At 39.7% G+C, this 25,253-nt stretch overlaps 1 protein-coding gene and 1 pseudogene across 5 annotated transcripts in view; one reads left to right on the forward strand and one right to left on the reverse strand.

Moving 5' to 3' along the window:
- PIGU (phosphatidylinositol glycan anchor biosynthesis class U) overlaps window positions 1–25,253 on the forward strand; it is a 127,409-nt gene that overhangs the window by 9,374 nt on the left and 92,782 nt on the right. For 4 of the 5 annotated variants that reach the window (XM_060123977.1, XM_060123979.1, XM_060123976.1 and 1 more), the window contains exons 3-6: window positions 11,570–11,629; window positions 13,073–13,135; window positions 20,810–20,919; window positions 23,122–23,222. In XM_060123977.1, coding sequence (XP_059979960.1) covers window positions 11,570–11,629; window positions 13,073–13,135; window positions 20,810–20,919; window positions 23,122–23,222 — 334 coding nt within the window. Of the gene's footprint in view, window positions 1–5,780; window positions 5,854–11,569; window positions 11,630–13,072; window positions 13,136–20,809; window positions 20,920–23,121; window positions 23,223–25,253 lie in introns of all 5 variants that reach the window. The other variant, XM_060123980.1, reaches the window with a different exon arrangement.
- LOC132505485 (ATP synthase subunit d, mitochondrial-like) lies at window positions 3,353–3,850 on the reverse strand (annotated as a pseudogene).

Genomic DNA, 25,253 nt, shown 5'->3' on the forward strand with positions numbered 1-25,253 from the left:
TTTTTTTTAACATCTTTATTGGAGTATAATTGCTTTACAGTGAGTGGTGTGTTAATTTCTGCTTTATAACAAGGTGAATCAGCTATACATATACATATATTCCCATATCTCTTCCCTCTTGCGTCTCCTTCCCTCCCACCCTCCCTATCCCAACCCTCTAGGTGGTCACAGAGCACCAAGCTGATCTCCCTGTGCTATGTGGCTGCTTCCAACTAGCTATCTATTTTATGTTTGGTAGTGTATGTATGTCCATGCCACTCTCTCACTTTGTCCCAGCTTACCCTTCCCCCTCCCCATGTCCTCAAGTCCATTCTGTAGTAGGTCTGTGTCTTTATTCCCATTCTGCCCCTAGGTTCTCCATGACTTTTTTTTTTTTTTTAGATTCCATATATATGTGTTAGCATACGATATTTGTTTTTCTCTTTCTGACTTAATTCACTCTGTATGACAGACTCTAGGTCCATCCACCTCACTACAAATAACTCAATTTCGTTTCTTTTTATGTCTGAGTAATATTCCATTGTATATATGTGCCACATCTTCTTTATCCATTCATCTGTTGATGGACACTTGTTTGCTTCCGTGTCCTGGCTACTGTAAATAGAGCTGCAATGAACATTGTGGTATGTGAGTCTTTTTTTTTTTTTGCGGTACGCGGGCCTGTCACCGCTGTGGCCTCTCACGTTGCAGAGCACAGGCTCCGGACGCCCAGGCTCAGCGGCCATGGCTCACGGGCCCAGCTGCTCCGTGGCATGTGGGATCCTCCCGGACCGGGGCACAAGCCCGTGTCCCCTGCATCGGCAGGCGGACTCTCAACCACTGCACCACCAGGGAAGCCCCAAAGTAACTCTTTTTGAATTATGGTTTTTTCAGGGTATATGCCCAGTAGTGGGGTTGCTGGGTTGTATGGTAGTTCTATATTTAGTTTTTTAAGGAACCTGCATACTGTTCTCCATAGTGGCTGTATCAATTTACATTCCCACCAACAGTGCAAGAGGGTTCCCTTTTCTCCACACCGTCTCCAGCATCTATTGTTTGTAGATTTTTTTGATGATGGCCACTCTGACAGGTGTGAGATGATATCTCATTGTAGTTTTGATTTGCATTTCTCTAATGATTAATGATATTGAGCATTCTTTCATGTGTTTGTTGGCAATCTGTATGTCTTCTTTGGAGAAATGTCTGTTTAGGTCTTCTGCCCAATTTTGGATTGGGTTGTTTGTTTTTTTGATATTGAGCTGCATGAGCTACTTGTAAATTTTGGAGATTAATCCTTTGTTAGTTGCTTCATTTGCAAATATTTTTTCCCATTCTGAGGGTTGTCTTTTCGTCTTGTTTATGGTTTCCTTTGCTGTGCAAAAGCTTTTAATTTTCATTAGGTCCCATTTGTTTATTTTTGTTTTTATTTCCATTTCTCTGTGAGGTGGGTCAAAAAGGATCTTGCTGTGGTATATGTCATAGAGTGTTCTGCCTATGTTTTCCTCTAAGAGTTTGATAGTGTCTGGCCTTACATTTAGATCTTTAATCCATTGTGAGTTTATTTTTGTGTATGGTGTTAGGGAGTGTTCTAATTTCATTCTTTCACATGTAGCTGTCCAGTTTTCCCAGCATCACTTATTGAAGAGACTGTCTTTTCTCCATTGTATATCCTTGCCTCCTTTGTCATGGATTAGTTAACCATATGTGCATGGGTTTATCTCTGGGCTTTCTATCCTGTTCCATTGATCTATATTTCTGTTTTTTTGCCAGTACCATACTGTCTTGATTACTGTAGCTTTGTAATATAGTCTGAAGTCAGGGAGCCTGATTCCTCCAGCTCCTTTTTTCTTTCTCGAGATTGCTTTGCCTTTTCGGGGTCTTTTGTGTTTCCATACAAATTGTGAAATGTTTTGTTCTAGTTCTGTGAAAAATGCCAGTGATAGTTTGATAGGGATTGCATTGACTCTGTAGATTGCTTTGGGTAGTAGAGTCATTTTCACAATGTTGATTCTTCCAATCCAAGAACATGGTATATCTCTCCAGCTATTGGTATCATCTTTGATTTCTTTCCTCAGTGTCTTATAGTTTTCTGAGTACAGGTCTTTTGTCTCCTTAGGTAGGTTTATTCCTAGGTATTTTATTCTTTTTGTTGCAATGGTAAAAGAGAGTGTTTCCTTAATTTCACTTCCAGATTTTTCATCATTAGTGTAAAGGAATGCAAAAGATTTCTGTGCATTAGTTTTGTATTCTGCTACTTTACCAAATTCATTGATTAGCTCTAGTCGTTTTCTGGTAGCATCTTTAGGATTCTCTATGTATAATATCATGCCATCTGCAAACAGTGACAGCTTTACTTCTTCTTCTCCAATTTGGATTCCTTTTATTTCTTTTTCTTCTCTGATTGCTGTGGCTAAAACTTCCAAAACAATGTTGAATAATAGTGGTGAGAGTGGGCCACCTTGTTTTGTTCCTGATCTTAGTGGATGGAAGGCGGATTCTTTACCACTGGACCACCAGGGAAGTCCCTATACATTTTTAAATGATCACCATGGTAAGTCTAGTTGTCATTTGTCACCATACAAAGATATTATGTAATTACTGATTATATTCCCCACGCTGTACATTTCATACCTGTGACTCATTTAATTTCCTTCTTTTTTTAATAGAATCATAGATTTTTTTTCAAATTTATTAATTTTTTTGGTTGCATTGAGTCTTCGTTGCTGCACATGGGCTTTCTCTAGTTGCATCGAGTGGGGGCCACTCTTGGTTGCAGTGAGTGGGCTTCTTATTGTGGTGGCTTCTCTTGTTGCCGAGCACGGGCTTCAGTAGTTGAGGCACGTGGGCTCAGTAGTTGTGGCTCGCGGGCTCTAGAGTGCAGGCTTAGTAGTTGTGGCACTCGGACTTAGTTGCTCTGCAGTATTTGGGTTCTTCCTGGACCAGGGATCGAATCCGTGTCCCCTGCATTAGCAGGCGGATTCTTAACCACTGCACCACCAGGGAATTCCCTCATTTTAATTTTCAACTGAAGGTTTGTGCCTCTTAATCTCCCTCACCTATTTCTCTCCTCCTTCACCCCTCCCCCTTTTCTATCTTTTAATATAACTGTTTTTTTTTCTTTTTGGCGATACACGGGCCTCTCACTGTTGCAGCCTCTCCCGTTGTGGAGCACAGACTCTGGACGCGTAGGCTCAGTGGCCATGGCTCACGGGCCCAGCCTCTCCGTGGCATGTGGGATCCTCCCAGGCTGGGGCACGAAGCCGTGTCCCCTGCATCGGCAGGTGGACTCTCAACCACTGCGCCACCAGGGAATAATATAACTGTTTTTAATGTCCAGAGTTTGTAATATGAGGGCCACCACTTTCTCCCATATTCAAATTGATAAATTCTCAGTTGGCTGGTGAGGCCAGTTGGGATACTTCTTGTCTAATTTGGTTTCTAGGAAGACTTCATTCAAGGCCTTAATGGTTACTGATCAAATGGAATTGTGTATTTCACCAGCTTTCTCATATTCCTTAATCCTGGCCTTTGAGAGAGACAAAAACTCAGCACAGCATTTGCGTCTTTTTCTTCAGCATCCACCTGGACAGTATATTTATGCTGTGGCACGAGAATCTTCAGGGCATTAAACTTCTTTTCAAAGTCATCTGCCAAGCCAGGCTTCACCACATTGGCCTTGTAGTCAGCCTAGTCAAAACCGGTAGATTCTCAGGTAGAGTAGCCAACCTGGAGATGAGGGTCTCATTCCAGGATTTCAGGGAATTAGCAGTGGCCTTTGGTCTTGGGGTATGATCTCCCCAAAAGCTACCCAGTTAGCAGCTTCCATTGTAGACTTTCTCCCTCTTGGATCACTTGCTCTGGGGGAAGCCATGTCATGACCAACCTTAAGGAAGCCTTTGTGATGAACTGAATATTGCTGCCAACAGTCAAATGAATAAGCTTGGAAGCAGATATTTAAGCTCTTTTAGATTGCAACCTCAGTCAACAGCTTGGCTGCAATCTCATGAGAGACTCCGTGCCAGAACTATCCAGTTAAGCCACTCCTGGATTCCTGACTCTCAGGCACTGTGTGAGATAATAAATGTGTGTTGTTTTAAGCTATTCAGTTTTTGGACAGTTTGTTACACAGAAATAGATAACTAAGATACCTAGGGAGTGAATTAACATAAATAATACCAGGACCTAGAGCACTCTGATACGTCAAGGTTGGGATGGGGAAGAGGAACTAGCAAATATAGCTGAAAAGGAGGAAAATCAAGGGAATGTTCATGGACGCTAGATGACCATGTAATTGCTTAAGGAGGGAGTAAAAACTATGTCAAATGCTATTTCAAGGTTGAGAAAATTTAGATTGAAGATTGATGATTAATTTGCCAAAATTGAGACTTTGGAGACTTTGGCAACAGTAATTTCATTGGAGTATAGGGACAAGAGACTGATCGAAGTACACTGAGGGAAAGATGTGGAAAGACAGAGTATAGACAACCTTTTTGTGGAGTTTTACTCTAAAGGAGGGCAGAGAAATGGTATGGTAGCTGGGCGGAGATGGCTAGTGAAGATTTTTAAAATATGAGGATCTGCATATTTGAATGCTGATGGGAATAATTCTGTGGATAAAGAAGTTGATGATGTAAGAAAGAGGATTGAATGAGCAATGTCTTTGAGGAGGCCAGAAGGAATAGGATCACCAGTTCACAGGTGGGGGTTTGGTTTTATTTATTTTTTTTTTATAAATTTATTTTATTTTTGGCTGCGTTGGGTCTTCGTTGCTGCGTGTGGGCTTTCTATAGTTGTGGCGAGTGGGGGCTACTCTTGGTTGTGGAGCACAGGCTCTAGGTGCACAGGCTTCAATAGTTGTGGCTTGTGGGTTCTAGAGCGCAGACTCAGTAGTTGTGGCACATGGGCTTAGTTGCTCGTGGCATGTGGAATCTTCCCGGACCAGGGCTCGAACCTGTGTTCCCTGCAATGGCAGGTGGATTCTTAACCACTGCGCCACAGGGAAGCCCAAGGAGGGTTTGGTTTTAGATAGGAAGAAAGGAAGTTCATCTGTTGTTAATAAGAGAAAAGTAGAGAATATAGATATAGATAGAGGAAGTTGGTCAACTGGGTAGTGGGAAAATAAGGTGGTTCTCATTTAATTGCTTCTCTTTTCTCAGTGACATAAGAAATGAGATTGTCGGCTACAAGTGAGAACTGGAGAGAGAAGTTGGAGGTTGAGGAGAGGGGAAAATGAAATAATCCTTTCAGAAAGAATATGTCAAATGAATAAATGGAAGAGCTATATCTAGCCACTAAACCATCATTTAAAATGTTTTTTCTCTGGGAAAATGTTTTCTTGGATACAGTGAGGGAGCCTAAAATACATTCTTACTCCTCATCATGTGTGTGCATGCGTGCATACGTGTGTAAAGGGGGATAAAGGCCGGAGGTAGGAATTTCTAGCTACTAGAAGCATGTTAACTCTCTATACCTGTCTAAGGTAACCCCGTTAGGACTGTTAACCTGTAAAACTGAATTAAGGGGCAAGAACAGTTGCTTCCCCTGAGCGTAGTGAGGATGACTTCAAACTCAGAGTCCCTTGCTCCTCATTCCTGAATATGGGTTAATTTGCTTGTAAGCTGAGCATTCATAAATCGAGAGCTACCTATATTTTAATATAGTTTTTCTAAGTAATAAAACACTATAAAGAAATAAAATTATATCAAGCCAAATGAAAAGCATACTTTTGGAAAGAAAGTTCATTGCTGCTTTGTATTGTTTCTTTCTTAATCTTTAGCAGATTTTATTATCTATTTCTTAAGGAGAGGTAAGAATATGTGAAAGTGGAGAAGAAAAATCTGCACAGGAGAGAAAAAAGTGATTTAGCAACCACAGGTTAGATTTTATGACTGCCTTCAACAGACGTTTCTGTTTTCTGTGTTTAGTCAAGTACTGATAGTAAAATTGTGAGTTTATCCATATATACCCTACCCTGACTGGGAGTAGTCACCTAAATGGAGATGTAGCATAAAGACAAATTATATTCAGTGCATGCTTCTCTATAATAGTATGATATGCAATTAAACTAACTACTGTGTACATGTTAGTTCATTACGGAAGTGAGCCCAATTGCTGATAGACTTTTTGAGAACAGTTTGTTCTGTTATTTCTGAGACCTATTTAGTGCCATTCTAAACTATCTGAAGCATCAAGACACTTTGAAAGCAGGCTATTGGTAATATAAATATCAAGTTGCTACCTCTTACAAACAAAGACAAATGCAAAAAAGAATCCATTAGTAGATAGTTGTAAAAGTTTAATTCTTTTAGAACTTTGAAAGGCAAAGCTGATTTCCCTATTTTCAAAAAGAGGTAAAAAGTTGATCTCAGGTAGCTAACATATTGAGTTTTACTGTATGCTAGGCACTATGCTAAGTATTTTGTGAATATTACCACTTAATTCTCCCAAGAACCCTGTGAAATAGGTCACTCTACTTATTTTATAGCTGAGGAAACTAAGGCTCAGAGGGGAAGACAACTTGCCCAGAGGTACATAAGTGGAACCTGGTTTTAAACCTGAGTCTGACCCCAAAGCCTTGTTCTTTCTACCACACTAGCATGATCTCACGAAAAAACCTGTCAATAGCCTTTACGGCATCATAAGACACATTTTTACATGTGGTTGGGAGTTGGGAAGAGGTGCTTCTGAGTCACCAGCATGGGCTCACTAAAACCAAGTCATGTACTTTCCTTCTGGTGTGGTGGATTGGTGAACTGGCTTGTAATAGCAGACCAACCATCCTGCCTAGAACAACTAGAAAAGCAGGAGGAACACAAAAAACATCTGTTTGATGGCATTGGAAAGTAGCAAGATAACCAGGACTTGAAGGGCTGAGATCCCAGAGTGGAAATTGCAAAAAGTGAGATCGACAGTCTGAGCTGCTTTCTCCTTGATGTATTTACCAATTTGTAAGTGGCACAGGCTGAGGGGGCAGAGAAAGAGAACAGAAATTGGATGGTAAGAAGCTACAGATCTAAGCAGAGCTCTTGGCAATCTAATGGTGCTGGGGAAATACAAATTCAAGTGCACTTCTAACCAAGGTGGTAGGGCTCTGGCAAAGGACTTGGCTTCTAGTTGGGTCCTCTAAAGGACTACACTCAAAGAATGAGGGTAGACCATGTATAGACGAGTCTTACAAAGACTGAAGCCAGCTTCTAATTAGCTTAACCCCTAATTAGATTAAGGTGATACAATTCTAATTATCAATACTTGCCAGGAGCTTAAAGAAACCCTTTCTGGAAGAAAATCCAGAGCCTCTACAATTTCTTTTGCACAGTGTCTGTCATTCAATTAAAAGTTACCAAGCATAATAAAAGATAGAAAAAAATAGGCACTAAAAACAAACTCACAAGTGATCCAGATATTGGAGTTGTCAAACTTGGACTTTAAAATGACTGTGACCTGTGATTGATATGTTCAAAAAATAAGTGACAAGATAGTGAATTACACCAGGGAACTGGAATATGTAAAAATGATCAAAGGGGAATTCTAGAACTAGAAAACATAATAACAAATTAAGAATGCAAAAGGCAAGGTTAACAGCAGATTACACAAAGCTGAAGAGAAGATAAGTGATCTGGAAGATAGAAAATAACCATACTGAAGCTTGGAGAGAAAAGGATAGAAAATAGAGGGGAAAAAAAAAAGCAATCTATGAGATACAGTAAAAAGTAAAAAGGTTTAACATACATACAAATAGAGTTTCAGAATGGGAGAAGGGACGGAATGAGGAAGAAACAATATTTGAAGAGATTAGTGGCTGAAATTTTTTTAAACTTATGAAATATTTCAATTCAAAAAACTCTGTAAACCCAAGCAGGATAAATTCAAAGAAAACACACATCATAATAAAACTGCTCAAAACCAAAATAGGTTAAAAGCAGCCAAAGAGGGACAATTATCTTTAAAGAGAAACAAGATGGAAACTAACCCTTCAACAAAAATGAAGGAATCCAGGGCTTCCCTGGTGGCGCAGTGGTTGAGAGTCCACCTGCTGATGCAGGGGACGCGGGTTCGTGCCCTGGTCTGGGAAGATCCCACATGTCGCGGAGCGCCTGGGCCCGTGAGCCATGGCCGCTGAGCCTGCGTGTCTGGAGCCTGTGCTCCACAACGGGAGAGGCCACAACAGTGAGAGGCCCGTGTACAGCAAACAAACAAACAAACAAACAAAAAGAAGAAGAAGGAATCCAGAAGACAATAAAAAGGTATCTTTACAGTACTGAAAGAAAATATCTACTGACATAGAATTCTATACTAAGTAAAATATCTCTAGAAATAAAAGCAAATTAAACAGGTTTCCAAGCAGATAAAAATTGATAGCATTTATTGCCAGCAAACTCACATTTAAAAAAATACAAAAAGGCAGAAGGATTATGATCCTTGACAGTTTCATGGAATGTAGGAAAGAATAAATAACAATGGAAAAGGTAAATATATGGGTAAATCTAAATAAGTATTGACTGATAAAACAATAATAATAATGTATTTTGGGTTTAAAATATATGTAGAATTAAAGCTATAACAACAATAACAGGAAAGGCTGAGAGAAGCTATATGGAGTTTAAAGTGTTCAGAGGTCTCTTTATTGTTTAGGAAGTGGTAAAAGTAATCATTTATATTATACTTTAATTAAACTCAAAGACTTATGTCATAATCTATAAGTTAACCACTCAAAGAATAGTAGCTAAATGTATAACCAACAAGCTAATAGAGGGGAAAATGGAATAATAAAAAATAGTGAAGCAAGCAAGAAAGGAGAGAAAACAGCATAGAGAAAATGGGACAGATGGAAAATGAAATAGTAAGACAGTAAACTTAAACACACATATATCAGTAATTATATTACATGTAAATAGACTAAAATCCAGCTAAAAGATAATGATTATCAGATTGGGTTAAAAAATAATTATATACTGCTTTTAAGAAACACATTTGAAATATATTAGGACACATGAAAAAGTAGAAAGTAAAAATATAGGAGAAGACATATCATGCAAACATTACCCCAAAACAGCTGATGTAGCTATACTAATATTAGATAAAGAACACTTTAAGGCAAGAAACATTGCTAGAGGTAAAGAGGATTATTTTATAATGATAAAAAGATCAACACCCAGAAGATACAGTAATTCTACACATAAATTCATCTTACTACATAGCTTCAAAATATATAAAGCAAAAGTGACATGACTAAAAGGAGAAATAGACAAATCCACAGTCAAAGAGGGAGATTTTTAACTATCTCAGTCACTGATATAACAAACAGACCAAAAATATCAACAAGGACATAGCAGAGTTGAATAAATCCTTAACAAACAACCTAGATGTCATACATAGAATATTACACCATTAAATGTTAGTATGCACATTCTTTTCAAGTGTTTGTGGAGTGCTTATCAAAATTGACCATATTATGGACCACAAAGCAAGTCACAACACATTTTTTTTTTTGGCAGTGCCGCGTGACATGCGGGACCTTAGTTCCCCAACCAAGGATTGAACCCATGCCCCTTGCAGTGGAAGCTCAGAGCCTTAACCACTGGACTGCCAGGGAAGTCCCCACAACACATTTTAAATGATTGAAATAATACAGAGTATTTTCTGTGACCATAATAATAAATACATTACAAAAATATAAAAAGAAAATAAAAATAATTTGAAATTACACTATAGTCTCAATTAAAGAAGAAATCTCAGGAGAAATTAGAGTATTTTGAACTGAATGATGTTGATAAAACAACATATCAAAATTTGTATGATGCAGCTAAAGCCATACTCAGAGGAAAATGTATTGCTTTGAATGAATATACAGTTGGCCCTTGAACAACACAGGTTTGAACTGCACAGGTAGGTCCACTTATACGCAGATTTTTTCCAATAAGGACGTACTGCAGTACTGTACAATCTGAGGTTGGTTGAATTTGAGGATGCAGAACCATGGATATGGAGGACCAACTGTAAAGTTGTACTCAGATTTTTTTTTTTTTTTTGCGGTACGTGGGCCTCTCACTGTTGTGGCCTTTCCCGTTGCGGAGCACAGGCTCCAGATGCGCAGGCTCAGCGGCCATGGCTCACGGGCCCAGCCGCTCCGCGGCATGTGGGATCTTCCCGGACCAAGGCACGAACCCGTGTCCTCTGCATCGGCAGGCAGACTCTCAACCACTGCACCACCAGGGAAGCCCTGTACTCAGATTTTTTAACTGTGTGGGGGTTAGCACTCCCACATTGTTCGAGGGTCAACTGTTTTAGGAAAGAAGACTAGGACTTCCCTGGTGGCACATTGGTTAAGAATCTGCCTGCCAATGCAGGGGACACAGGTTCGATCCCTGGCCTGGGAAGATCCCACATGCTGCGGAGCAACTAAGCCTGTGCACCACAACTACTGAGCCTGCACTCTAGAGCCTACGAGCCACAACTACTGAGCCTGTGCTCTAGAGCCCGTAAGCTGCAATTACTGAGCCCGTGTTCTGCAACTATTGAAGCCCACACAACCTAGAGCCCGTGCTCTGCAACAAGAGAAACCACCGCTCAACGAAGAGTAGCCCCTGCTCGCCACAACTGGAGAAAGCCTGCACACAGCAACGAAGACCTAACACAGCCAAAATAAATAAATAAACAAAGAAATTTTTTTTAAAAGTCTAAAAATCAGTGATCTAGGTATCATCAGAAAAAGTAATTATCCCCAGAAAAGTTTGAAGAATTGTGTATTGTAAAGTTTAGAAATTAAAGAAGTATAATAATCATTAAAGCCCAAAGTTGGTACTTCAAAAGACTAATAAAATTAAGAAATCTCTGGCAAAATTTGTCAAGATTAAAAAAAAAGAAGATGCACATTACCAATATTGGGAAAGAAAAATCACTATAGTTCCTGTAGACACTAACAAATAAAATATTATGAACAATTTTATGCCAAAAAAATTGTAAATTTTTGTGAAATGAACATATTCCTAGAAAACCAAGAAAAAAAATAAGAAAAGAAAAGAAAAAAATAGCAAATGGCTAAGAAAAATATAGCAAATCCGGATAGTGTTTTATCTGTGAAAGAAATTGAATCTGTAATTTAAAATCTTCTCTCAAAAAAAACTGAGGTTGAGATGGCTTCATGGTGAGTTAATTTTCCCAACTGTTTGAGGAGGAAGTAACACTAATCATATAAAACATCTCAGAGAATAGAAGAAGGGAAAACATTTTGCATTTTATTTTATGAGTTCAACAATCCTGGTCCATTATGGAGTTTCCCGTGCCTATTATATATGTCTTAAAACTAAAATTCACCTCATACCTTTACTGTGTAAACAGCTCTTCACCAGGTATTTAACACATTAGATTTTGTTTATTCTCTTTACTCAATTCAGCAGATAGTCCCAGTGGCACAAAATGATTCAAGTGATGCTAAATAATTCTCCCTCATATGTACGCTGGCAAACTAGCATGGAACAGTATTCTAGGAAAGAAAGAGATTTTTGTTGACAGAATAGCCTCCTCCCCACCCTGTACTCTGGAAGCTGATAACATTAACTTTTAACTTAATGTATTTGTTTTTCTCCTGCAGACTCCATTAATAATATACCTCTTTCATTTCCTGATTGACTATGCTGAATTGGTATTTATGGTAAGTAACCTTCCACATAAAATCAGTATGTATGTATTTTTAATTTTAGAGTCTTTTTTTTTTTGTGGTACGTGGGCCTCTCACTGTTGTGGCCTCTCCCATTGCGGAGGGCAGGCTCAGCGGCCGTGGCTCACGGGCCCAGCCGCTCCGCGGGATGAGGGATCTTCCCGGACTGGGGCACGAACCCGTGTCCCCTGCATCGGCAGGCGGACTCTCTACCACTGCGCCACCAGGGAAGCCCAATTTTAGAGTCTTTTAAAATAAATTTATTTATTTTATTTTTGGCTTTGTTGGGTCTTCATTGCTGCACATGGGCTTTTCTCTGGTTGCAGTGAGAGGGGGCTACTCTTCGTTGCGGTGTGCAGGCTTCTCACTGCGGTGGCTTCTCTTGTTGCGGAGCATGGGCTTGGGTGCATGGGCTTCAGTAGTTGCAGCATGCGGGCTCAGTAATTGCAGCTCGCGGGCTGTAGAGCACAGGCTCAGTAGTTGTGGTGCACGGGCGTAGTTGCTTCGCAGCATGTGGGATCTTCCCGGACCAGGGATCGAACCCGAGTCCCCTGCATTGGCAGGCGGATTCTTAACCAATGCGCCACCAGGGAAGCCCTAATTTTAGAGTCTTTTATCTTCTTGTTTTTAAGGGGAAAAAAATCTATATTAGGAGCTGAGGAGTTTCTCAGAACATAAAAGCAAAAAGCTATCTTAAATGTGAATTCATGGAACTGTGATAGTTTTATGGATGTGTGAGGAGTAGTCTCTGGCATCTGACCAGTTCCAGTTCCTTATAGTTTTAAAATTTGATTTCTGGACTATGTATTCTTGAATTTCTAGCTTCATTCAGGGTTCTATGATTGGCTTTAATTGTGGTGCCAGTATAGAGGGCATCCGGAATTTCCTAAACATTCTGCCAAGACATTCTGTGCAGAGGACATGGGCCAGATGAGACTTTAAGGGCAAGAACCTTCAAAATTGAGAAAACAGGGCTATGTTTTGAGTGTAGAAATTTGAAACACTTGTCTAATCTAGAGTTGAAAATCTGGGTCAAAATCTGGGTAGGAGGTCCACTGAGGTCTTCATTAATAATTATAATGGCTGTGGCTTGTTGAGGGCTTACTGTGCGCTAAGTACTTGACCTGCATCAGGCCTGCAAAGCAGTGGGTATTATTCTCATTTTATAGAAAACTTAAATAACTTGCGATTACAGAGCAGATGTGGGACACCAAACTGATGTAAGCCTCAGTGGGTCCTAGTCCTCAGAGTTTTCTGGTCAGACCTCCCTGAAGAGGCTTTATCTTTGTAGTCAAAGTGAGGGTTGAAGTTCTACCTGAATGTAAGAATTCAGTACTGGATAGTCCATCACCATCCCAAAACTCCATGCTCTGGCAGCATTCCATTACTCCTGTACTAATTAGAGTCATTTCCTTTTATTTCTCTTTCTCTTGACAGATAACTGATGCACTCACTGCCATTGCCCTGTATTTTGCAATCCAGGACTTCAATAAAGTTGTGGTGAGTAGTCAGTGGGTGGGACAAAACCAGTGAAATTCGGTAGCCTGATGATCTCTGTTATCACAAAAAATCAAAGGTCATGTACTTAAAGATCAGCTGTCTTAAAATCCTAAGAAGTGGGAGTGAAGCTTCTGGCTTGTTCAGCCATCCCTGGAATGACCAAACCCAAACCAATAAGACAGCTTTACTAATATATATAGAAAGGTCAGCTTAATCTTCGTGGCTTAATATCCACTCACCTATCCAGGTTCAGACTTTTTGGAGTAAATGGAGTTGAACTACTGTTATATTAATGAAGACCCTTAAAAATCTTCCATTCTGGGCTTCCTTGGTGGCGCAGTGATTGAGAGTCAGCCTGCCGATGCAGGTGACGCGGGTTCGTGCCCCGGTCCGGGAAGATTCCACATGCCGTGGAGCCGCTGGGCCCATGAGCCATGGCCGCTGAGCCTGCGTGTCCGGAGCCTGTGCTCCGCAACGGGAGAGGCCACAACAGTGAGAGGCCCTGAGAGGCCCGCGTACCGCCAAAAAAAAAAAAAAAAAAAAAAGTCTTCCATTCTTTTCACCAGTTTTTCTTTCCAAAAGAAAATGAATAGAGCTTTTAACTCACTGTCTTATGCCCATCCAAGGTAAAACTGGATTCCCAATGTAGTTTCTATTTCCCTGCAGAGAGCAATCTTAATTGGAAAATTTGGCATGTATTAAATACCTATTGAAAACCATATGTAATAGCCAAGGAGAATTGTGTAGTGGGACCATTCTCATTTTCCTGGATTCTGAGAGAGTTAACAGATTAACCATGTGTACTATCTATGTAGTTATTTTAAAAATTGTCTGCAGTCCTCATTGACTGGCTGGGAGCCACTGAGAGGATTTAGACTGGGGTGAGTGAAGGCTGCATTCCATTGATGTTGTCTGTTTGTGGTTCATTTTCACTTGTGTTACCAAGTAATAGAACCAGAATTAGCAGTCTGCCTTTCTGTGCTCTGGTCATCAGTAACATAAAGTGGGTAAATTCTAGAATTTTAGACCTCAAAGAGGTTTTTAAAATATCTGGACTGAGGGTTCTTAATTTGGGGTCCATTTATAGGCTTAACGGGTCTATAAAGCCCTTGAAATGGTATGAAAAATTGTGTGTGTATGTGCTTATATCATTTTTTCCAAGAAGAAAGTCCATAGTTGCTATCAGTGCTCAAGGAGTCCTTGATTACCCCCCTTAAGGGATTAAGAACTGCATATTAGAGACTTAACATCACTAAGACCAGGGAGTATACATCTTAAGCTAATGGAGCATTTGTGACAACATGGGTGAACCTTGAGGACATTTTGCTAAGTAAAATAAGTCAGACAGAGAAAGACAAATACCGTATGATCTCACTTATATGTGGAATCCAAAAAAGTCAAACTCATAGGAATAGAGAGTAGCTTGATGGTTGCCAGGGGCTGGGGGGTGGGGTAAACGGGGAGATGTTGGTCAAAGGTACTAACTTCCAGTTGTAAGATGATTAAGTTCCAGGAATCTACTGTGCAGCATAGTAACTCTAGTTAACAATATCGTATTGTATACTTGAAAGTTGCTAAGAGAGTAGACCTCAAATACTCTCACCACACACACAAACACACACACACACACATAGTTATGTGAGGTGATAGGTGTTTTAACTAACCTTATTGTAATATTTTGCAATATATGTATATAATATGTCCAATCATCATGTGTACCTTAAACATATACAATGTTATATGTCAATTAGATGTCAAGAAAGCTGGAAAAGAAAAGAAAGGAAAATTTTAGGGCTGATGTAAAATGCTTTAACAGGATTCCCTAGAAGGCCAGAGATGAAATAACTGGGCATGAGATTTATAAGCAGAGGAATTCAGAAATAAAATAGTAGTGGTTATTTTCTTCTCCCAAGGTAGTTCGTGTATGTAAACTCCAGTCTTTGTTCTTTGAAGTTACCTGCTCAAATATTTAGGGGTGGGACTTCCCTGGTGGCGCAGTGGTTAAGAATCCACCTGCCGATGCAGGGTCCATGGGTTTGATACCTGTTCCGAGAAGATCCCACATGCCACGTAGCAACTAAGCCCGTGTGCCACAATTACTGAGCCTGTGCTCTAGAGCCCGCGAGCCACAACTACTGTGCCTTGAACCCGTGCTCCACAGCAGGAGGAGCCACCGCAATGAGAAGCCTGCGCACCGCAACAAAGAGTAGCTCCCGCTCGCCGCAACTAGAGAAAGCCCCGCGTGCAGCAACAAAGACCCAAGGCAGCCAAAAATTAATTAATTAATTAATTTAAAAACACCCTCTTTATCTCATCTATGAGAATTGGGCGATTGGGATTGACATGTATTCACTGATGTGTATAAAATTGATGACTAATAAGAACCTGCTGTATAAAAAAAAAAAAAAGTGCTTTGTACCAGAATGATTACTGTGTGTTGTAGGGGGAGGGGGCTACTTGATAATTTTATGTTGTTTTCCATAATTCCTTGGAATTTTCTTTCTAAAATAGATAAATTTCCTTTAGGAATTCCAGAAAGCCTTTAGAGAAATATTCTTAAAATTGTTTGCTTTACAAATGTATGTTATTATTTTATTGAGAAATAAGATTAAAATCATCTTTCTGATTTTAAGATAGAAAAAATAATGTAGAGAATTTGCCATTCGCAGACCTTCATTAAAAGAATGATCAAAAAATGTGTCTAAGAAGGAAATAAGTGGAAGGAAGGACAAGCATTTACTGAGTAAAAGAACAATAATGAAGACTTATTTGGGGACTGTTACAACAAGATGGATTGATTCACATGTTTCAGTGATTAGAATGGACATCTTTGGAGGCCACTAGTCTGCCTATCATAGTGTGCTTGGTACTTTTACTTTCAGCATCCTAGTGGGCATGTCACTGGTGGTATCTCCTTGTGGTTTTAATTTGCTCTTCCCTAGTGACTAATGATGTTGAGCATATTTTCATTTGTTTATTTGCCATTTATATGTTTTCTTTTGTAAAGAGTCTGATCAACTTGTTTCCCATTTTTATTGGCTTATTATCTTTTTATTAGTGAGTTTTAAGTTTTCTTTATATATTCTGGATTTAAGTCCAGAACAAATAAAAGTTTTATAAAAAAAATCTATTAAAAAAAATTTAAGGGGTGAAGGGTCATGATGTTTACAACTTACTTTCAAATGGTTCTGGAAGAAAAATGGTTCCCGTGTGTGCTTTTGTCTGTGTGTGTGTGTGTAGAGATAAAGAAAATGTGGCAAAATGTTAACAGTTGGTGGATCTACGTGTTTTATTGAATTATTCTTTCAACTTTTCTGTAGTTTGAAAGTTTTAAATATAAAACACTGGAGAAAAAAATAGCATGTATATATGGGATATATGTGAATATCTAAGGGAGGTTTGGTGGCTTTCATCTAAGAACACAATCAGATCTTTTCAAAGAAAATATAAAACTGAAATGTGTTGGGGTTTTTTTTCTGAAATGTGTTTTAATGAAAGTTGATTAGAGATGCTACCATCATATGCATTCCTTTTTTTTTTTTTTTTTTACTGATCAGCTGTCATATACTCCAATTAAAACAATTTTTAAGCGAGGAGAAGCTTATGGGGAAATAATGAAACTAGGTTTCAGTGAGTTTCTTAACAAAGTCAGCTTCAGTGTCAATAGAAGAGATACTTTTAATTTAGTGCGTCAGTAATTTTAATTCATTTCTTAGTTATTTCTGACTTTATATGGAAACATATAGAGATCTCTTTTTTTTTCTTTGTGTGATTTAAAGAGGGAGAGAGAAAACTGAATGAGCTATTGTCAATACCCTGGTTTTGAGCACACCAAGGCAGGGTATGCTATCTGTTATCACCAAGATAAAACTTTATCACCAAATAAAAATTTGGAAGTTTTGCTTCTCCATCCTCAGAATTCAGCCTACTAGAACATTACGTTTCTTGGTTAGAATAAGAGTTTCATTTACCCTGTGTCAAAAATTAACTCATTCTAAATGGCAGACTTTGATGATACTAACATACTACTGTTGACTTGGATAGAATATTAGCACATCTTCCCCCAAATCTTTCCCAGTTTGTCAGAATGGGCCCATATCATATAGTCTGGAAGTATTTTAGTCTTGCTAGAATTTGAGATTTTTTATCCCTGGTAATGAAGCTGTGTCTGCACCCAAATGCATCCTGGTAAACTATGGTGCAGAGATGGAAGACTCCAGCCCCACCCCAATCTCCAACTTGAGCATGTGGAATATGAATGCTGATTGATTGTGACCAGTTGATTCTCATGACATTTTACATCTGCCTCACTTGACAGAAGCAATGTTGGTCTAGTCTGTCCTTTGCTGAGACTGCGCTTATTTGGAACTCAGAATTCATGTTAGAAAGCTACAGGTGGTTTGATAGGGAGTGATAAAAACCTGTATCCCCTACTATGCTTAGAAGGTTGTGAATTTGGAGGATAGGTTCCTGAATTTGGAATGTGCTGAGGCTAACAGTTGGAGATACAGTGGGGGTGGAATATTCACCCCCCCATAGGTTTTGGGGATGCAAAGGGGTGTAGACACAGCTTCAGTGATTAGAAGAATCTCTTTATTTGGAGTAGGGGAATTATGTCCTTGCAAAAATCAACCTTTCAAGGGACAGGGAAATGGCTGCATGGGGTAGTGGGTAAAAGGGAAGGAAAACTCCACCCTGGAAATTTTTTTTAATTCAAAAATTTCTGCTAAAATATAACATACATATGGAAAAGCTGATTAATGATTACAAAGGTAACACATTCAGGTAATTACTTTTTAGGTCACTTTTAACCTCTCCTGCTTTAAATCTCATTGTTGTTGAGGCTTCTGAATATACCTAGAAATATACCTATCTTTGGATTTTAAATTGTACTCTTTAACCTTATTTATTTATTTATTTATTTTTGGCTGTGTTGGGTCTTCATTGCTGTGGATGGGCTTTCTCTAGTTGCGGCGAGCGGGGGCTACTCTTCGTTGCGATGCGTGGGCTTTTCATTGTGGTGGATCCCCTTGTTGCGGAGCATGGGCTCTAGGCTCGCGGGCTTCAGTAGTTGTGCCATGCAGGCTTCAGTAGTTGTGGCTCGCGGGCTCTAGAGTGCAGGCTCAGTAGTTGTGGCGCACGGGCTTAATTGCTCTGTGGGCATGTGGAATCTTCCCAGACCAGGGCTCGAACCTGTGTCCCCAGCACTGGCAGGCGGATTCTTAACCACTGCACCACCAGGGACGCCCCTCATTTATTTTTATACTTCTAATATTTTCTTGGTGTGTGTGTGTTTAATTTTCCTTAGATTTTTAGCCACTTTCCTGTCTCTAACTGGATGCATGGGGATGTTTTAAAGGGATTTTGTCTGTGCTTAGGGGATCTGAGTCAATATTGAGTTCTAAGGCAGGCATAATGGTACCTGTGCTGGTGAGATTGGGGGAGACAAAAAGAAAGGTAGCATCGAATCTGGGGACTGCTGACCTGACTGCCCTTCTCTCGTGGAGACTCTCCTTTCATAAAATCTTTCTGTTTTAAAGTATTTTGGAAGATTGGGGTTACAAGGAAGTTTTCTTTCCTTGTTGGCACAGTGTCACCTTTGCCCAGGGCCTACACATCCCTGTTTAACTGCCTGCATCTCTTACTGTAGTCCTGCTGGCTGGCTTCCAGCCTGGGGAATGGGCCTGTATTCCCATCTGTCTCTCTGGCTGCTACTGGGTGAACTCCCTGTTTCCTTTTAACAGCCTTCTTTGTGGCTCTCACACCCTCCAGGTGGCCTTCTTTTTGCAGTAGAACTCTAGAACCCTTAGCTAGTGGGGCCTCCGTCCTTCCACCACTGCTGCAGCTGTCCTCATTGACTGCTTTGTTTGCTAAGCCAGCCCCCTTCTCTCTGATAAAAACACCTTAGTTTATATTTTTCCCTTTTAATTAAATAACCCCAGCTGTGAATGGCAGCATAAATCGTACTGATGATAATTCCCACCGTTTAACTTGGACTCCCAGAGATGATCAAAGGGAGGTTTTTGAAGTTTGTTCAGGTTTTTTTTTTTTGCGGTACGCGGGCCTCTCACTGTTGTGACCTCTCCCATTGCGGAGCACAGGCTCCGGACGTGCAGGCTCAGCGGCCATGGCTCATGGGCCCAGCTGCTCTGCGGCATGTGGGATCTTCCCGGACCGGGGCACGAACCCGTGTCCCCTGCATCGGCAGGCGGACTCTCAACTACTGCGCCACCAGGGAAGCCCTGTTCAGGTTTTTTGATTAAGCCTCTACCTAAACCTCTGCAAGAAATCTGTGGTTACCTGTATTTCTATGCTTATCCTGGGATTTTCTTTTGAACTGAAAGATGGCTCTTAAAAATTTTTTTTTAGTTTAAAAATTTAAATATCCAAAATATCTAAGACATGCAAAAATATATAAAGAATAATACATACTGTGAACCTATTTCAGCTTAAAAAATAAAATACTTTACATAGAGTTGCCTCTCTCTGATACTTTCGTCTCCTTACTCCTTCTCTCTAGTTACCACTGTTCTGAATTTAGTGTTTATCGTTCCCACACATGGCCTTAATTTTTTGTGCATTTGTAAATATACCTAAGTAACATATAGTGTTATTTTGCATGCTTTTAACTTTATGTAAATGGTGTAATGCAGTATTCTGTTGCCATCTGTGTTTTCATCCTTAAATCTTTAATCACACACTACTTTGGCTTCTCTGAATTACTCTGTTTTATAATAGGTTGTGGCATTGATTTTGTACTATCTAAGATCATTAAATCAGCAGGGCTACCCATTTGGGGTTCAGAGGCTTTTTCTATCTGTAGTGTGACCCATGTTTGCTTATAGGGTTGCCTAACTTTCTTTCAATCTGGAACACACCCATGAGCTTGTTGGGACACGCACAGGGGAAGGCAAGAGCTTTCCACCCCCATCTCACTCCCTGTAAACTATCCGGCTGCCCAGCCACACCCAGCCTTCCTCCTCCTTCTCTTCATCATGGTCATTTCCCACTTCCTCTGTGAAAGTCAAAAACTTGAAACAGGAGCGCTCAGAAGAAAACCCAGGACACTGTGACATTCAGGGGATCGTTTCACTTTGCGTGAAAATATTTCGCTTTGATGGAACTTTGGAATCCTTAGGCCGCTGATGATAACTCTTAAAAATGACTAAAAGCTGCTTTGCCATTCAATCATTCATTTAGCCATTCAACAGATATTTATTGTTTGCTCACTGTGCCACGTATTCGCAAATAAACATGGTCTCTGCCCTCATGGAACTTATAGTATAGTGAAGGAGAAAGATAGTCACATAAATAAATAAAAAAGTTCTAACTGTGAACAGTGTTACGAGATTTTTACAGTCAGGGCAGTGAGTGTGCCTTCCTGAGGAAGTGACAATTTAACTAAGATCTAAAGCTTATGTGGGAGTTAACTAGGGAAAGAGAAGAAGAGGTTGTTTGTTCTAGGTTAAATGCAAAGAACTGGGAGCAGGAGGGCAGTGGCATGTTCATGGTGCTTGAACCCAGAAAGTGAGAGGTGTGGGGAGCGAGCGTGAAATGACCCTGGAGAGGTAGGGCCAGGTCAGACAGGCCATGTGGGCCATGGAAGAACTTTTGTCTTCATCCTAAAAGCAATGGGAAGTTATTTGTTTCATGTGTTTTGTCATTTTTTTCCAGTTTAAAAAGCAGAAACTCCTCCTAGAACTAGACCAGTATGCCCCAGATGTGGCCGAACTCATCCGAACCCCTATGGAAATGCGTTACATCCCTCTGAAAGTGGCCCTCTTGTAAGTATTCTCTGACAAAACAGGGCTCAGTGCCAATGAATGTGAGGAAAATCTGATGAGACTTTCTCATGTTGTTTGTTGTATTTTTGGAGATTTGCAGTCTTAGTCATCAAGTATTTGCTATATTTCTGTTGCACAACTGGGGTTCTGGCCAGGAAAAGAGACAGAGCCATCCTGTCTCTGTTGGGACAAAGCCTCACACAAGCACATGCACAATCGACCCTTCACAAATGCTTTTTCACTCGATGCTGATCTGGCTCCAGCCTCCTTGTAACCAGTGTTTCTAAAAAAAAAAAGGTTTTCCAATTGTGATATATGGATTGCATAAAATTCTGATCTTTATGCAGCAGTTATTTCAAGCAACTCCTATGTTTCACATACAATTTAGTCCCCCATTTGTAGTTCAGAAAACTGAAGTAAAGTACCAAACAGACCCCTCCCAGCTGGATGACCAGTATGAGAGAGTGGAACTTACTGAGACTCTATGAAAGAATTCTTTAGGAGTACCAGTGCTGCCTATAACTTTAATTCTTTCAGGTTATTCCTGTTTATATTCCTGAGATAGGCAAATGGGAATAATTATTCAGTCAACTAATAGTAAATGTTAATAATATACTAGTTCCTAAGGATACACAGTAAAACAAGGCAGACAAGTTTCCTCATGGAAAAACATGACCTTAGAGCTTCACATTTAGAAGGGGCCTTATGAGGACAGTTTGTTCAACCCTTTGCCTTGTGTGTGACTCTTCTATTCAGTATTCCAGATAGGTGGCTGCGTAGCTGCTTCTTGAACATCACCTGCTATTTAGAAATGGCTTTTTTTCTCCTCCCACCAAACACATTTGAGGTATCGGTTCATATCTATGTATTTTAGAAATATTGGTGGAAACTACCTAATAGAACTAGAGGTTTGGCAACATTATGAATCCCTTATGGACTCCTATGTCTCCAGGGGGTAGTTTTGTAATAGCAGCAGCCATTTCTTTAAAGGTTGTAGAACAAGCCTATCTAATTGCTGAAAAAAAAAATCAACAATTTCTGGGCCTTTAGCTTTAGAACTGCTAATCTTACAGCTCTGAGAGGTATTGGATTTAAGGTCTTTATTTGCGCATAATAATTATAATCTCTCCCTGAGACACTGGTATGTTTCTTCCTATCTGATAATCAGAATTATGTAACTGGTCTCCCTTTTCACTTTGTCTGCCAGGAAACTCAGAGCCAGATTTAAAGCTGATTACTACAGTGTTGTAGAAGACCCATTTGTTCTTCTTTCCCTAGCCTTTACTTTTTCCTTTTATTTATGCTTTCCCTGGTCTTGATTCTTTATTTGTATTTTAATTTTGCTCTCACTTTTTATTATCTGTTCTCATTTGAGCTGCCTCAAATCTTTTGTGGAAGCAGGGTAAAAATAAATAAAAACACAGTTATGACTGTATAAGATTTCCCTATTCAGCATTTCAAATTTATTTTTTCAGTCCATTCCTTCCCACCTCAGGAAAAGACTGTTTCAGTTTAATTCCCTCCCAGTGAAAGTTCAGGTTGTCCTGTGAAGTTCAATGGCCACTAGCTTACTGAATTCAGCAATTACTTATTCTGTCCTTTGGGTCTGGCTTGGTGGATATAGCTTGGCTGCCAAGAGAACTAAACTTAAGCTGCTCTCACCTCTTGAATGGGGTAGCCTATGTCAGAGCTTAGGAACCTGATTGAGGAAACAGTACTTTCCTGGTTTTCAGAGATAACTGTAGCCATTCCTAAAATATAGGGCTCTGTGGGAATTGGTAGAATTTTTATCATTTTTGAAACCTGAAGTAATAAAAAATATAGGTTTATTGCCAGAAAGACCTGATTTTGAATGTATTTATTAGCTTGTAAAACCTTAGGCTACTTAACCACTGAGTCTCAGTTTCCTCACCTGCAAAATGGGAATGATGTTATTGCTGGTTTACAGGATCCGTGATGATGAAATATGATGGTTTTCCATATAACACATAGCACAGAATAGGCAGTGAATGTTCAGTGCCTTTTACTCACTGGCCACCACCCCACTCCATCCTCTTTTACTTAGGAAAACTTATTTCTAAGAAGTTGCCTTCCCTTGAGTATGGTTTTAGTAAACCTCTTGAACTTCCTGGCTATGGTGGCCAGGACTCCCTGGTCCTTTGACCAGGATTACTAATGCCAAATATGTGTGTTTTTCCCCAGCTATCTCTTAAATCCCTACACGGTCTTGTCTTGTGTTGCCAAGTCTACCTGCGCCATCAACAACACCCTCATTGCTTTCTTCATTTTGACCACGATAAAAGGTAAGGCCCCAAAGGAAGTTCAGTCCCTAATTTGTGCAGGCTTTTGTAACACTTATGCTGTGGATTAAAAAAAAAAAAAAAAACACTTAAAAACATTTTTTTAAATTACACAAGTAATTTTATAGAAAATTTAGATAAGCCAAGAGAAAAAAATTAATTAAAACATCCTGAAATTCTGCCACTCAGAGAGTCACTGTTAACATAGTTTAAACAAAAAACAAAAACTTCTAAAAGGCTTACAATGAGAATAGCAGTGTTCTGCCCCTTTCTTCCCATCCCTAGTTCAACTTCTTTGATGGAACTACTTTATTTTTTTGCTAGTATTTATTTCCATATTTCCAAATAAGACCTCGTATTGCTGTTTCATGAATTATAAATTTTAGACTATCTATTGTATTCTTATTATGGGAGATAAAGATTTAGCTTTCTTTTACCAATATCTTCACTTCCCTTCTACCTGGTTTTCCTAGAGAAGTTATGTCACAGCTTTGATTAAATCAGTAGTTGGTACCTATATTTTATGACAGTATATGTATTATTCACTGCTGGGAAAAGTAATAACTATGGTTGTTTTTTCTTTCTTGTACAACCTTTTATTTTTTCTGGGATTAGTAATTGTGGGGTTTTTGCTTGTTTTTGTTTTTGTTTTGCTTTATCTTTCTGTACCAATCACTTTTTTCCCCTCAATTGCTCTGCTAGATCTTTCAAGTGCCTAACAATACAGGCATACCTAAGAGATATTGTGGGTTTGGTTCCAGATCACAGCAATAAAGCAAATATTGCAATAAAGTGAGTCACACGAATTTTTTGGATTCCCAGCACAGATAAAAGTTATGTCTACACTATACTATATTCTGTTAAGTATGCAATAGCATTATGTCTAAAAAAATGTACATAGCTTAATTTAAACATACTTTATTAATAAAAAAATTTAGCCCCTAATAAGAGAATCAGCCCGTCCTTTGAAGCTTTGAAGCCAGGCATTGACTTCTCTTTTCTAGCTATGAAAGTCCTAGATGGCATCTTCTTCTGAAATAAGGCTGTTTCGTCTACATTGAAAATCTGTTGTTTAGTGTAGCCACCTTCATTAATTGTCTTAGGTAGATCTTCTGGATAACTTGCTGCAGCTTCTACATCAGCCCTTGCGACTTCACCTTGCACTTTTATGGTCCGGAGACAGGCTTCTCTCCTTGAACCTCATGAACTAATCTCTCCTAGCTTCAAACTTTTCTTCTATAGCTTCCTCACCTCTCTCAGCCTTCATAAAATTGAAGAAAGTTAGGGCCTTACTCTGGATGAGGCTTTGGCTTAAGGGAGTGTTGTGGCAGGTTTGATCTTCTCTCCAGACCACTTGGACTTTCTCCATATCAGCAATAAGGCTGTTTTGCTTTCTTATCATTCATGTGTTCACTGGAGTAGCACTTTTAATTTCCTTCAAGAACTTTACATTTGCATTACCACTTGGCTAACTGTTTGGTGCAAGAGGCCTAGCTTTCATCCTATCCCAGCTTTCGACATGCCTTCCTCACTAAGCTTAATTATTTCTAGCTTTTTTTTTCCTTTTATTTATTTATTATTTTTGGCTGCATTGAGTCTTCATTGCTGCGCGTGGGCTTTCTCTAGTTGTGGTGTGCAGCCTTTTCATTGAAGTGGCTTCTCTTGTTGCAGAGCATGGGCTCTAGGCGCACGGGCTTCAGTAGTTGTGGCACGCGGGCTTCAGTAGTTGTGGCTTGTGGGCTCTAGAGCGCAGGCTCGGTAGTTGTGGCACATGGCCTTAGTTGCTCCGCGGCATGTGGGATCTTCCTGAACCAGGGCTCAAACCTGTGTCCCCTGCATTGGCAGGCAGATTCTTAACTACTGTGCCACCAGGGAAACCCTATTTCTAGCTTTTGATTTAAAGTGAGAAGTATGCAACACTTCCTTTAACTTGAACACTCAGAGGCCATTGTATGGTTATTAATTGGCCTAATTTTAATATTAGGAAGGAATAGGGAGGCCTGAGGAGAGGGAGAGAGGTGGGGGAACAGCTAG

Source organism: Lagenorhynchus albirostris, chromosome 15 (genome assembly GCF_949774975.1).
Source record: "Lagenorhynchus albirostris chromosome 15, mLagAlb1.1, whole genome shotgun sequence".
Taxonomy (NCBI): domain Eukaryota; kingdom Metazoa; phylum Chordata; class Mammalia; order Artiodactyla; family Delphinidae; genus Lagenorhynchus; species Lagenorhynchus albirostris.